Genomic DNA, 14,346 nt, shown 5'->3' on the forward strand with positions numbered 1-14,346 from the left:
GATGCTCTGAGTTATTCCATTGCAGTTGTCTTGATTACAGAAGTAGAAGTATCACAGAATCACAGAATGTTAGGAATTGGAAGGGACCTCGAAAGTCCAATTCCCCCTGCCAGAGGAGGATCACCTAGATGAGGTTACACAGGAAAGCATCCAGGTGGGTTTTGAATGTCTCCAGAGTAGGAGACTCCACAACCGACCTGGGCAGCCTGTCCCAGTGTTCTGTTACTCTCACCATGAAGAAGTTTCTTCTCAAATTTAAATGGAACCTCCTGTGTCCCAGTTTATACCCATTGCCCCTTGTCCTATCATTGGTTGTCACCGAGAAGAGCCTGGCTCCATCCTTGTAACACTCACCCTTTACATATTCATAAACATTAATGAAGTCACCCCTCAGTCTCCTCTTCTCCAAGCTAAAGAGACCCAGCTCCCTCAGCCTTTCCTCATAAGGGAAAGCAGTTCCCTGTCCTTCTTGAACTGAGGGGCCCAGAACTGGACACAATATTCCAAATGTGATAGATGTATGGTGAAGGTAATGGATTTGCATTGGACTGATATTAGTGGAGCAGATTGTAGTGTGACAGACAGGAATTTGATGAGAAGAAATCCAAGACAGAGCTACAAAGCTAAATCTTCCGACTCACGCATTGTGATTTAGCTGATGTAAAATCTTCCCATGTGCCCTGTGGAGCCCTTTATGAGGCAAAGAAGCTGTTAAATACAGCTCTTAATATGAAACAGTGAAATCTGAAGCAATGCTAGATAGAAAAGGCAAAGGAAATGGGAATCCAGCAGATGCTGTTGCATCAGTCCTACGTAAGTGAAGGGTGGAGACAGCAGAAGAGCTGGTAAACTTTCCACAGTTTCATTTTTTAGGGGGATTAAGGAGTCCTGGCACTTGAGACCTTGGGCATATCATGGTGTAGTATTGCATTAGATTAACCTGAGAGATGTGTGTTTTACACAGCAGACTGCCTTGTGGAGGTGCTGCCTGGCTGGGAAACATAGTTACAGCCATGCCAGTGCGTTAAACAGCATATGGGGGTGTCCCTGAGCACTGGACAGAGTTGTCCATATTGTTGAATACTTAAAATGATTGATGGCCTCAGTTTGGATTGGACCATCTAGCTCTCCCCCATGTGATTTTTGAGTGTGTTTTACTGTGGGCCAGGGACTTGTTTTATCACGTTCTCACGTCCCAGGGACTGTTCCTGGCAGACCACTTGCCAGTCTGTTTTGGAAGGCAAGAGGTTTTAATGGTACAGGTGCAGAGTGTTTCATGGCAGTTGGCCTCAGTCCCAGATGGTTCTATTGAGCACGTTTGTTTATTAGGGTAGATGTCACTGCTGTAGCTGTGTTAAGGTGATGCTGTGCCATGGCTGATCAGCATGCCAGAGTAACCCAAGCACAGTGTGGTGCTGGTGTAGTTACATTGCTTGTGTGATGCAGAGATGGAACGCAATTGTGCTTCTTACCCAAAGAGTATTTTTGTATACCATACTCAGTAACTGCAAGTTGTGCTAGCAGCTACTTACTGATATTTAGTGGTCTATTTCCCTTTCTTGGGTGTTTTGAGGCTCTGTATTACTCATCAACAATGAGGAGTGCAGGCTGATCTCAGAGGATTGCTCAGGACCGTTTGTGCTCACATTTGTATCTTACACTCTCCAATAATGTACAGTCCTGATCCTTCAATGGCGCTAATGGGAATCGAGGTCCCACATTTATCTCAAGCTTCTACATTCCTGTTTTAATGTCTCTTGACATGTTCACAGCTCCTATTTGCTGGTGGCCTGACTGTTGAGCTCAAATTCTTTACAGACTGATGTGTCTTTTGACTGAGCGATGAGCCCTCCTTTTCAGCACCTCCCACTGCTTCAATACTCTTTTTGATCATTTTTTTTCCTCATTATGTGCCTATAAAGGGAACAGTCCTCCATTTGTTCAGCCTCTGCCCTGAATGTCTCTCTCCTTTTATCTATAATATCTATCAGAGGAAGTAGCTTGCTGCAAGACCATGTAATTGGCCTGGAACCTCTGAGGCCCAGTATGGCCCCAGTCTGTCACAATTAAAACCCATGAGTGCTTTACTCTTGAGGTATCCTAATGGGAAAATCCTCTTCCAAGGGAACTGATAGAAACTGATACTCGGGGTGTTTAAAACAGGGATGGAAAGAATAGGAAGGAACAAAGTTGCTTGATGTCCAGAGACTCTATATGACCAAGGAGATGTTTATCTTGTTACTTAATTTTTATAATACGTGATCTTGTCAAAGGGAATGTTTACTGTGTATAGTAGTCTAAAAAGATTAAAAGACTTATAGAACCTTCAGAATTTAGTATCCTAAATAGCTGACTATAAGAAAAAAAATGTATTTTGTAAGCCACTTACCAGCACACGTCATGAATCTGAATGGTTTGTGCCAATATTTGAAATTATTATGGATTTTACTTACACTATTATTTTTGTTCTTAAGGACTAGATTTAAGACAAATAAATTCTAGGATAGAAAGAAGTTGAAGAGAGGACGAAAGGGATTCGGTTTGGCCCTGGGAGCACACAGAGAGACTCATAGTCATCCCATTTAGTTTTAGGCATGTAGCTGAGGGTCCTGCATTAGGGAAGTGGTTTCTGTAGGCTTCATCTCTAGACAACGTCCAGGGAGAGACACACTTCACACCTCCATTTTATTGACTATAGAGGGAGCTTAGAGAAGGTACAATCCTCATTTCATCATCTGAGGTTGACATAAGCCTTTGAGCTTAATTACCCTTTTTCTTTAATTCTGTGTATGTCAGTTATGCAACAAACATGAATTAAATATTAGCTTGAACCATATTAGAATTACAAAAAAACCCCAATACAATTCTAAAGCCGATTAAAATGTGTCTGTGCAATTAGTCTCCAAGCACACTGTTGTCTCTTCCTTTCTCACTCCCCATCTTTTTATTTTTCCTCTTGTCTCATTTTTCATGTCCTGCCTGTATGCAAACTGCCACTTCCTCGGTTCAGGACTCATTAATTCTCCATGTCCTATAATATGCCTGCAGCACTTTGGGATAATAAAATAACAGTGTGAAGTAATAGAAAGCTGCTTCTACTTGCAGTAAGCAAAAGGCAAAATGTTGTTTCCCTTCTATCTGAAACACAAGCAGTGCAGATTCATATTGAATTAGCCACCAACTGCTGAATACATATACATTGATGGACAGCCGCGGGCTGTTTTCATACAGAAGTGCAGACTAAATGAATCCTTGCTTGGGGTGCTTGGAGGCAACTGGATGTATATTGCTTGCCTCTGGGCTTGTGAAGAGTGACATATTACACAGTTTTCAAACCCTTCCAAATATACAGGCTGCCAAATGATACCAGCGTGACTTGCTGCTGAAAAATACCATGCAGCTTTATGGCCCTCACAGCACTACTTAGCTAGCCTCAAGGATCAACTCCTGCTGGCCCCCACCCAGAGCCAGACCAGTAGTGTGTGCATGGCCCAGCAACAGGAACAAGAAGGTCTCCTTCTCTGCTAATGTCATTCCTGCCTCTGCCTTTCCCAGCTACACAAAGGTCCTGTGGGAGGTTGGCTGAGGGGTAGCATTTTGTTTGTGGAGGAGGTGCTATGTAGCAGGTATATATGGGGCAACTGAGAGGGGGTGCTAAAGACCATTAGGGGGGAAGCCGTATGAGGAGCAGCTGAAGTGACTTTGTTTGTTCAGCTTGGAGGAGACTGAGGGGAGACCTCATGGCGGCTACAGCTTCCTCACAAGGGGAGGAGGAGGAGCAGGCGCTGATCTCTTCTCTTTAGTGACCAGTGACAGAACCTGAGGGAATGGCAGGAAGATGTGCCAGGGGAGGTTCAGGTTGGACACGAGGAAAAGGTTCTTCCCCCAGAGGGTGGTGGGGCACTGGAACAGGCTCCACAGGGAGGTGTCACGGCCCCAAACCTGACAGTGTTCAAGAAGAGACTGAACAACGCCCTCAGACACATGGTGTGAACTGTGGGGTTGTCATATGCAGGGGCAGGATTTTGACTGCATGATCCTTGTGGGTCCCTTCCAACTCAGGACATTCTATGATTCTATGGCCTGGAGTCTCTGCCATAGGTGCCAAAGATGTTTCCTTGCTCCCTGGCATTATCAAAGTGGCTGGGAGTCCAGGATTTAACAAAGGAGAGAGAGTGAGCACGAGCTGCAAGCCCCCATCATCAGCTCTCCACCCAGCATTGCACAGACCTTTTTCAAAAGCTACAATAATTTGATGGTATTGGTGGATTTTCTTTTCATTAATATTGTGAAAATTCAGATTGTGTCATCTTTCAGCAATCCAGCAGGACTGGGAAGAAGAGTCTAGGTTAGTTCTTCATGGTCTTTCTCATCTAAACTGCAGTCTTTGGATCTGATCTGCCAAATAATGAGTGCTAAGCATGGGGCTAGGAAATAGGGGCTGTAATTGCTTCATTTCTTCTGCAGAGATATGTCCATATTAAAGCAGCCGCTATAGTTATATGAGATTGATGTTCTTTATTCCCTTGGATGCCTGAGAGCATAGAGTATGAAGGTATCCTGAGAACATGCTTAGACAGTATCTATTTCCAGGCAAATATCTTAGGAGTTAAGGCTCACACGTTTTTTTAATTTAAAGCAATATTGCAAACTTGTTGCAATTATTTGTATAAAACAAGCATTTAGGTTTGAATCCAAGAACTGTGTTAGGGCTCCCCAAACACTTTGCTTGTTACGTTCAGGGCACTGCAGGGCATATGAGCAATATGTTAGTTGTGGCAGAGAGCTCTGGTGAGTGGGGTCTGTTTTGGGGACCCAGAGACGAGGGTAGTGGAAGCCGTGTGATTGTGAACTCCAAAACTAACCACTCAGAAGCCATAAGTAGGGCTTCAGAAGTGGAGTATGATTTTTGTTTTTAATACCCAGTTATGGTATATTTGTTTTACCTGAGTATTTCTGAATCTTTAGGACATAAATGGGCCATGTTTTGATCAGCCCAGAATGGGTTTTTGAGGAGTCTGGGCTTATATGCAGCTGCAAATTTAATTGCATTGTTGCTCAAAATATTTAACTACTCTGACTTTCTCATGGGTAAGCTGTATGCACTGAAGTAGAACCAATGGATGTATGGTTTTACTGAGAGATGTCTTAAAGAGGAAAAGGGTTTCCTGAAGCAAAAAGCTTTGTCATCTAAATGTTTATATTTTGGTACTCATTTTGTGTCTTTCCTGCCAGTTGTGACCAAATAACAATAAAAATTTTGCTCTTTGACAAATTATTTTTAAAAAAGAAGAAAATCTGCAAAGCAGCATTTAGAGGATGTAAAGTAGGGAAGATGAGGAGCATAGTCGAAGTCTAGTAGGCTGTCTGAAGCAGCCTATTTTTTCCTTATTGAGAGCCTTCTGAGCTTTAATTTTTATGCCTAAAATTAGGTAGCGTGAATAGCCCCTAAATAAATCCCTAGTTGCTTTACACACTCCACATAGGTGTTTTCAAAATACATGTAGGATGCTAGTTTTTCTGAGGCCATGTTCAAAACCTGTTCCACAAAATATCACAAAAATAATGCTAAATGGGCATTAAACTACTTTAATATGCAATGTGAGTTAGATTTGGTGCATTTTTCATTATCTTTTTTAGATTTAATATAGTCTAAAATCTTTTTCTTGCAGGTCTGAATACAGCCGTATGTCATCTACCAGCAGTGAGTATAACTTTAAGAATATTCTTGACAAGGATTCTCATATTTTCTTTTTTCTGTTTGCTAATATTTATTAATGTAAACCTAGCGTTATGATGGAGTTCACTTTGACAGAGTAAAGCCCCTGTGCCTTCTCTCCTTGGATCTGTGTCTAGAAACAGTATAGAAATTTAAACTGATTGGATGTTTATGACCAAAATAGGAGCCATGTGTAAAGTCGTAAATATTGGAGGTCACAAGAATGCAAGGCAAAATGAGAACAAAATCTATAGACACAGTGTGGCCAGTGCGAATGGGCCCTCCAGCCAAATGAGTCTGCAGTGATTAATGTCATTAGAGCTGGGGGATGCAGGAATAATTGAATGCTTATTGTAAGCTGATGCCAAGGAAGCATTTGAGAGCAAATTCTATGAAGCATTTCTTTGATTTCAAAGATGATAGACACTTCAGTCAGTGTCACAGTCTTTCTATAGGTTTACAATAGTCAGTTGAATTTCAGGTTATCCAGCTGATAAAAGACGAATCCAGACGCTGCATTATTTTTTCTCTCTTTTTGACCAGTGCAAAATGGCATTATTTTAAGGAACAAGGAACGCTTTTTCAGTCCTCTGTCTACCCACTCCAACCATTTTGTTAGTTGTAGTACATACGGTATTCACAGAACTTTGAAATGCAATAATGCTTATTCATGCACAGCTACTGGTATCTCTCTCTTGTCAAAGTGCAAGGTGATGCCTGTCTCTCCCATTCACACATCGACGTGAGCTTTATTTACGCCAAGCAAGCAGATAAAAAAATTCACAGATGACAAATTGTGTTTTATAATCTGGATCTTTAAGCACCATGAAAATTGGAGGGGAAGAAAGCTGTCAGTTTTTTCTCATTCACACATTCTGGTGCAGCGTGGAGAGGGTTATTTTCCATCTCCCATGGTCTTCAGCAGAGGGCTTTTATTGATTTCAACAAGAGCTGGATCAGACAGTGTTTGTAATGTCTGGCTCTAGAGCTGATGTGACTAGAAGGGAGCTCGCTGTCTTTCCTCCATCTGCTCAGTGTGAGTGTGTGTGTGTCTGAGAGAGAATTTAGTGCAGCTTCTTCCTAAATTCTGTTGTTTAAATTGATTTCTGGATCTCCTCTATCGAACATAGTTTTTGAAATGATTGGGAGGCAAATTTCAGGCAATGAACTTTCCTGTGATAGTAAAAGCATATTGGATTTGACTGATTACACGAGATGTGTGCCCCACCACCTCCTCAGCTCACGATTTTGGGTGATGGCTTGGGGAATATGCTGCCAGCTTCCTCCACTTTTTGGGTGGTGACTCATAATTATCTGCCTCATAGAAGTCTTTATTTGGCAGACAAGTTCAGAAGACAAGGTGTAAGTATAGTATTTTTCATCTAAAAATGTGGGTTTGATCCTTCACAACTTAGCATAACTGCTGCGCGTTCTACAAATAAAAGTAACAAATTACATTTATAAGTCTTTGTTTTTATCAAATGAACTGTTTCTAATGGTAATTTTTGGTTGTGTGGCAGCTACAGTGTGTCCTGTTAACTGTGGTCACCTCAGTGTCTTGCTGGCCACAACTGTCCAGAATATGTGGGCATTACAGTTGTATTTTAGCATCAGTAATTTGTCAGTACAAGGAGGTATTATCATTCCAGCAAAACCACAAAAGCTCAGGAGGCAGGACAGTCTCTTTCTTTCTCTTTTCTGCTTCCAAGGCAAATTATATTGATACAGCTACACAAGTAGCAGTGTTTAACTTTGCATTTTGTGAGGTTTGTGTGGTCGGTTTGATGAGGCAGTGAAAGAGTAACGGGAACAGCTACATAAAAGAATTTCAATAAAATAGAAATGCTTTCATGTTGGAGGCTGGCAGTCAGGGGCTGCACAGTGCATTTGGAGAAAAGATTATTGGGGAAGAGATATTAGGAAAAAAGGTGATTTGGCCATTCTAATTTCTTTGGGGAAAAGATTCAGTAAGTGGTATCATTTGTAGAACAGAAAGCAGTCTAATCAATGATACTGTTAGGCCCTAATATAATACAAAGTAAGTAGTTGTAAATTAAAAAGTGAAGAATCTCTATTACTTACAGCTGCTTCATCTGGAGCTCCTGTTGTCATGAAGTGGAGTTTATCTAAACCAGAAGGATTACAAGCTAATTTGGTTTTACAGGGTCTTATTCAGTGGTACCAATGAGCGTCCAGTTTCATTGTTTAATAAATGCATGATCTTCTAAATTTCAGAATGAACTCCACTGGACAAAATTGTTCCACCAACATGCCAAGAAAAGGACAAGAAAGATTTAGCAGGTGAATTAACTCCAGCTGCCTATGTCACTTGCATCAGTGACAGCAGCTGAACAATCTGCAGGACTTTGCACCAATGCAGAAGTATACGGGAGCCCTAGACCCCCCACATCAGAAGTAAAATCTCATCAGCTGCTATCTGGCAAGGGAAGGATCATTCTGCACATGTGTCATTTCTATAAGGTTTTTCCCTAAGCATATGGCAGCATTTATCGTGGATGACGTACTCCTGCAGCAGTTCAGAGCCCTGCCTGGTGGGTTGGTTGGACCGTGGGTCTTGTGCAGCATCTCAATTCTTTTCTTCTTTTCCCTTGTGTCCTGGCTTCGGGTAACCCCAGAATGCTTTTTACTGGCACCGTTCATCTAACATTTGTGGTTTTGTACAGCAAGTACTTTAGGGAAGAGTACCAAAGTTTGCAGGGTGTGTTTATTTCTGCAGGAAAATGCAGCAGTTATCTGCCGTGCAGGCTCTGGCTGTTGTCAGGGTGACTGAGTGTCATTTTGCCTTTTCTCATTGAGCAGAGTAAATAGGCCATGCAAACCTGTCTGCTGGATGCTGGATTTTGAGGTATTACAGCTTTGAAAGGATCAGCAGTGTGATTTGAAGAAAGAGATGTGCTAAATTAATTTTGGCCCTTTTTTTGTTTTTTTCCCTGAATTCTGGTGTGTGTATCCACTTTTCCTGTTGTTCTTTAGCAGGAGGTGTGCTTTGTCTTATTAGGATGCTTTTCCCATTGGTATGCTCTTCATTAATCTAGAAAAAGTATTAAGCTTCTCTCTGCTCATATTTTCAATTACCTTTTCAATTACAGTTCTCAGTTACCATTAGGGATCCCTAATCGTATATGAGAGGGAATTGTGCTAGGCAGTTTACACACACAGAAGAGATCTTTACCTAAAATACATAATACCAAAATATGCGGCATATCAATACAGACAGTTGGAATAACAAAGAAATAATTAATTAGTGTTGGTCAACACAATAAGCAACGGTCTCTACACATCACTGTTTTAATTATCTGCAAATTGCTTTGAGCTATGTGTTTCAGGGATGATTTTCGGCTAGGGAGAAGTTTTGATGTGGGCTGCTTATTTCCTCCTCTGCATAATCTTTGCATTTATGGTAATGGCTCTTCAGAAAGACTCAAAGCAGAAGTGGGCATTTGGAGGCAAGACTTTTGTGATTTGTAATATTTGAAATATTCCATAACTAGTCAGCTCTGGAGCCAATTTAACCAGGTTGTCTGAAAAATAATTGTGGAAGTGAGTGATTTTTTTTCCCCCTGACATTTTCAGCTAGGCAGTCAGTAGGGAGCTGCCTGGATGCATGTTTGTGCTGTTCCAGCTAAGTCGGTAAATGAAACATAAAACTGGCCCTATGGGATAAGATACAAGTTTGTGGCAGATTTTAGAGCATTTGTGATAGTAAAACTCTGTAGCATGTGGTGGTTCATGTTGTGCTTCTCAGTGAGGTAAAGGGCTTGTCGTTTGCTTTGCAATTGAAAAGCTGGTAATTCACCTTCCCCTGCTCCCCTGCCCTTCATCTAGTAGCTGGGAAATGACTGAGTCCTTTTGGTGTGTTTTTAGGTCATTCATATTCTTCCATGGTAAACCTCAGAGCTGGGATATTGAAATTTTATTTCTGTGTTGCACATACTTTCTAACCCATGGAATTTTACTCACTTGCTGGTTCTAAAAATTAAGCACAGGAGATTTTTGGCAGATTTACAAATATGTGGGTTACTGAGCAGGTTTCATTTTGATAATTCTTTTTTTTTTCTGTTTGTTATTCTGTTTTTATGCTAGTATAAATTCAGATCTTTGGTTTGGGATTTGGTCAATGTTTTGTCAGTGTTATCTGCATCAGCTACCCAGGTTGATTTTGGACCTTGTTTTTTCTACAAGTGGCAAGAGTCCTCATGTGCAACACTTGCAGTCTTTATGGAGGGCTAATAAGGGCAAAATTGCCCTTGTTCTTGATTTCAGAAGCAGGGTGAATTGCTAAGGCTGTGTCTTCCCTCCATGCACCAGCTGTATATTGAAACAAGCTGTCCCAATGGCACTTTGGATGGTAGATTTTGTTTCCTGAGAAGTGTTTGCTCTTTGTGCTGGTTCTGGCCATGGGGGAATAGGAAATCACCGGCACTGCAGTACCTGCTATTTATGAAAAGCCCACTGAAACCTTGTGTTTGTGTATGCACCTTGAACTAGTCCAATGACATACCCTAATCAACATCCTTTTTCTTTCAGACTTATTCCCAGTCTTTTTTTAGACACCTAGCAATTCTCATTAAAGACAATTAGGATAAATTAATGGGATGTAGCCAAGTGACAATGTCCAAATAAGAGAAAAATGGTTGCCCAAAACATAGTGCTGTCCTGAATTTGAGGCGAATGTTTCTTTTTCCAAAGCTGCATTACCTTTCATTCCTGATTCGGTGCTGCATTTCTCTGCTCTTATTTGGAGTAACTGTTTACCTTGCAGCCAGCTGTGAAGCTAGAGCTTCATTAGAAGTAGAAATTATGTATTTGTATGCACTGTCATTCTGAGGATCCATCAAAAGCTACTCAGATGCCTATGTAGTCCATCAGGTTGTAAGAGATCTGTGTTGGGCCACTTGTCCCATCCATGCTTGGAGCTTGCCAGGTCACCATTACATGACAGTTTTCACACTGCTTCCATCCATGTGTGTGTAACAATATGCTGCCTCTCTCTTTTGATCTTTGTCTTTTCTCTCCCCCCTCCCCGTTTTTTTTGTTTCATCACAGCATCTCCTTCTTGATGTTACCTGGCAAGAACTTTCCTCTTCCCTTTCTCTTCAACTTGTTGGAACTTGTTAGAACACTTGTAAGTGTTGCTGGAAAGAAATGTGAAGAGGAAAATGTATACTTGAATAGCAGAAAGAGTCAGATCCAGCCTGAGCACTAGGGCCTTTATAGAGGAGAGAAAGTCAGTGTCTCCCGAAGTTCTCCCATTTCTCATTTTTAAGAATTCTTGTTACCAAACACTCCAGAGACCAAGGGTTCACACCTGTCAAAATGGGCACTAATGGAACTTTTGACAAAAATATGTAGCCTTCCTGGTTGCAGAGATAACAGGAGCTACAGGAACATAAGAATGTGTAGTATTACAGAGATAGTCCAGGTTTCAGCAGGGATAGAGTTGATTTTCTTCCTAGTACCTAGTATAGTACTGTGTTTTGGATATAGTACGAAAATAATGTTGATAACACACTGATGTTGTAGTTGTTGCTGAGCAGTCAAGGACTTTCCAGCTTCTCATACTGACCTGCCAATGAGAAGCTGGGGAGTGCACAAAGGTTGGGAGGGGACACAGCTGGGACAGCTGACCCCAACTGACCAAAGGGTTATGCCATGCCATATGACATCATGCTCAGCATATAAAGCTGGGGGAAGAAAAAGAAAGGAGGGGGTGGTCGGAGTGATGGCGTTTGTCTTCCCAAGTCACCGTTATGCATGATGGAGCCCAGCTTTCCTAGAGAAGGCTGAACACCTGCCTGCCCATGGGAAGTGGTGAAAGAATTCCTTGTTTCACTTTGCTTGCAAACACGGCTTTTGCTTTACCTAGTAAACTGCCTTTATCTCAATCCATAAGTTCTCTAATTTTTTCCATTTCTCTCCCCCATCCCAGCAGGGGAAGTGAGTGAGCAGCTATGTGGTGCTTGGTTACCGTCTGGGGTTAAACCATGACACAGACGTGTAGGTGCCTTGTAGCAATAGCATAGGGAGAAATGGCTTCCCATTACTTGTGTATCATTTCAAAATCTGGTTGCCTTCATTTAACTGTTAAAGGTGATGAAAACTAACCAGGAGCAAGAAGCATGCAGGGTTTGATTTGGGCTTTTAAAAATCTGTCACAAAGCTAAAATTTCATAATATAGTTGCCTGCTTTAAGTTAGATTAGTTTAAACAGGTTCTGACACAGGTACTGGTGGACTCGGTGTCCCCTAAGTATATTTCTCCAAACAATGTAATTTAATAAGTGTAAGGATATAATTGTATTCTTTTAGTGCAACATGAAGATATACTGTAGCATATTGTTTCTTATTTCCATAGAGAACTGAGATGCTTTTACAATGGCTGGCAACGAGTTGCATTGAATACAATTGTAAAAACAACTTACAGTGGGCTTGCCAGCATCATGCTGCATTTCCAGAAGGTGGTATTACAAAAGGAAGACTAATTAAAGTATGAGGAAAAATGGAAGAGGAAATTGGACTCAAATCATGTAGAGTTCTTAGCCTGGAGCATCTGTCAATGTTGCATATTCAGGTGTTTTATATAGTAGTGAAATTCAAAGTGTCAGCTCCTGTGGAAAATATAGTAAGCATCTTCTGCATTTCTTACTCAGCCTGTGTTATGCTGCTAGAGGTAAAAAGCAGTGTTCTTTCCCACCATGGCTGTGTGAAGAAGGTACATGTCACTGCTACATGACACCTAGCAGTCTTTGGCTATGCAAAAAATGCTAATGTAGCTGCTTGTCATCAAATTCCACTGCAGTGAAGAAGCAAGTGCTTGTATACAGGATAGAAAAGTGTGGTACTGAACTGTAGAATAGTACTGAACTACAGAAAGCTGAGGTTGGAAGGCAGCTCTGGAGATCACTTAGTCCAGGCCCTTTGCTAAAAGCAGGGGCAGTGAGAGCAAGTTGCTCAGGGCAACCCATTGTATTTTGAATATTCCCCACAGCCCTTCTGGACAACCTCTTCCAATGAGTGGCCACCCTCACAGTAAAAAAGTTTTTTCTTATGTTTAAACAAAATTTCCTCTGTCTCAGTTTGAATCATCAGCCCGGAGCAACATCAGCAGGCCCTGTTGGTCCCCAGTCCATGATTTTCCCTCTCAATTGCATAATTTTAATAATTTTAATAAGCTTCTTCCTGTTTTGTTATGGTATTTGATCACACAGCACCATTCCCCCTCCCAGATCCACTGGCTTTCCTGTCTCATCCACAAGCATCCACAGATGATGCAACCTGATTTTCAGGAGCTGCTAATGGACCCTTGCCTGTGTCAGGAACGGCACAGAGTTATCACTGCTGCCAAGCACCATTGCCTGGAAACCGTGATGGAAATGCTGATATTGAGTTAACATTGTTATTTGCACTTTTACCTTTCAAGAAATTGAGGTTAGGATGTTGTTCTAGCAAGGAAATAGCACACTGGGGTTTGTCTTAGTGCACATGGTTATTTAGAAGCATAATGAGAGGGAATGTGTCCTTAAAGACATGACTAAAGACAGCCAGTGGCCAGAAAGAGGAGATAAAAAAGAAATGAGGCACAGTCATGTGTAAGGACACACACAAACAAACATTTGACTGTGCTTGAAATCAAATCTAGATTTGATTTTTGCAGGCCAAGTGTGGCATTTATCACAAGCATGAACCTTCCCTTTGTAAATACTGAAGTTCTTGTTTAAACGTATTTAGCTTAGAGTAACCCATGTATCTGTGTTCTTTGTCAAAATCAGAGTTTCACTCTTTGGGATCATTTAGCATACACCATACTGGCTTAGTGCCAGCTTGGGATTTCTCTATCGAGGGGGTGTAAGTGCACCCTAAACAGTTACTGGACCAGAGCCATCAAAACTCTTATTTTTGTTGTCTTCTACGTTACTTTCTGACCACACTCAGTCAGGTTTTTTTTCCTGTCATTTAGATACAGCAGATAAAAACTGGACTAGTTATTAAAAAGAAAAGAATAATAATTAATGTATGAATGACAATCTGAATGTTTTTCTAGCTCATTTTTTGTGCACACATAGTTATATTCAAATCCCAATAGTGGGCCTTTTACCCTGACCAATGGGTTGCAGGAAAGATCTTGGCCTTCCAAGTTCAGCTGGTATAGTGATGAGAATGATCTGGAAATTGTTGAGACATCTGTCTGAACTGTTAAAATCCAAAGAGGGAAGCTAAAAAAAATAAACCTGTCCCATGGCAACTCCTGACTCAGAGGCACCAGTTGTGGTAGAATGGGAAAAGCCATCTGACTCACTGAGTCAAATGTCAAAGCACTTGTGAAGGCTGAAGTTATTAAGGCAGTTTCTACTAGATGTATGCTGTTTTGACAATGCCAACAATTAGTTTCCTCATTTGATGGCTGCAGTACATTATCATGGTGTATTTTATTTAGTTTTAAAATAAATAAAATTTATTTATCCAAGCTGGATGGGGAACTGGAACATTTGGTAATTGGTGTGTGCTACATTCTAGAGCAGTAGATGTCCACTGTCTGCCTCATGTTTGCTGGCACCACATATTTGTTGATTAATAGTTTCAGAAAAAAATCTTGTATCTGTAATTTCT

General features: G+C 41.2%; 1 protein-coding gene across 1 annotated transcript in view; it reads left to right on the forward strand.

Annotated features, from left to right (window-relative positions):
* Positions 1-14,346, forward strand: part of FAM124A (family with sequence similarity 124 member A) — a gene marked incomplete at both ends in the record, with an annotated part of 45,156 nt that overhangs the window by 5,700 nt on the left and 25,110 nt on the right. Inside the window, one exon of the mRNA XM_080350729.1 lies at positions 5,673-5,704. Within this exon, the coding sequence (XP_080206855.1) occupies positions 5,673-5,704 (32 nt within the window). The remainder of the gene's footprint in view (positions 1-5,672; positions 5,705-14,346) is intronic.

Source organism: Nesoenas mayeri, assembly GCF_963082525.1.
Source record: "Nesoenas mayeri genome assembly, chromosome: 1".
Taxonomy (NCBI): Eukaryota; Metazoa; Chordata; class Aves; order Columbiformes; family Columbidae; genus Nesoenas; species Nesoenas mayeri.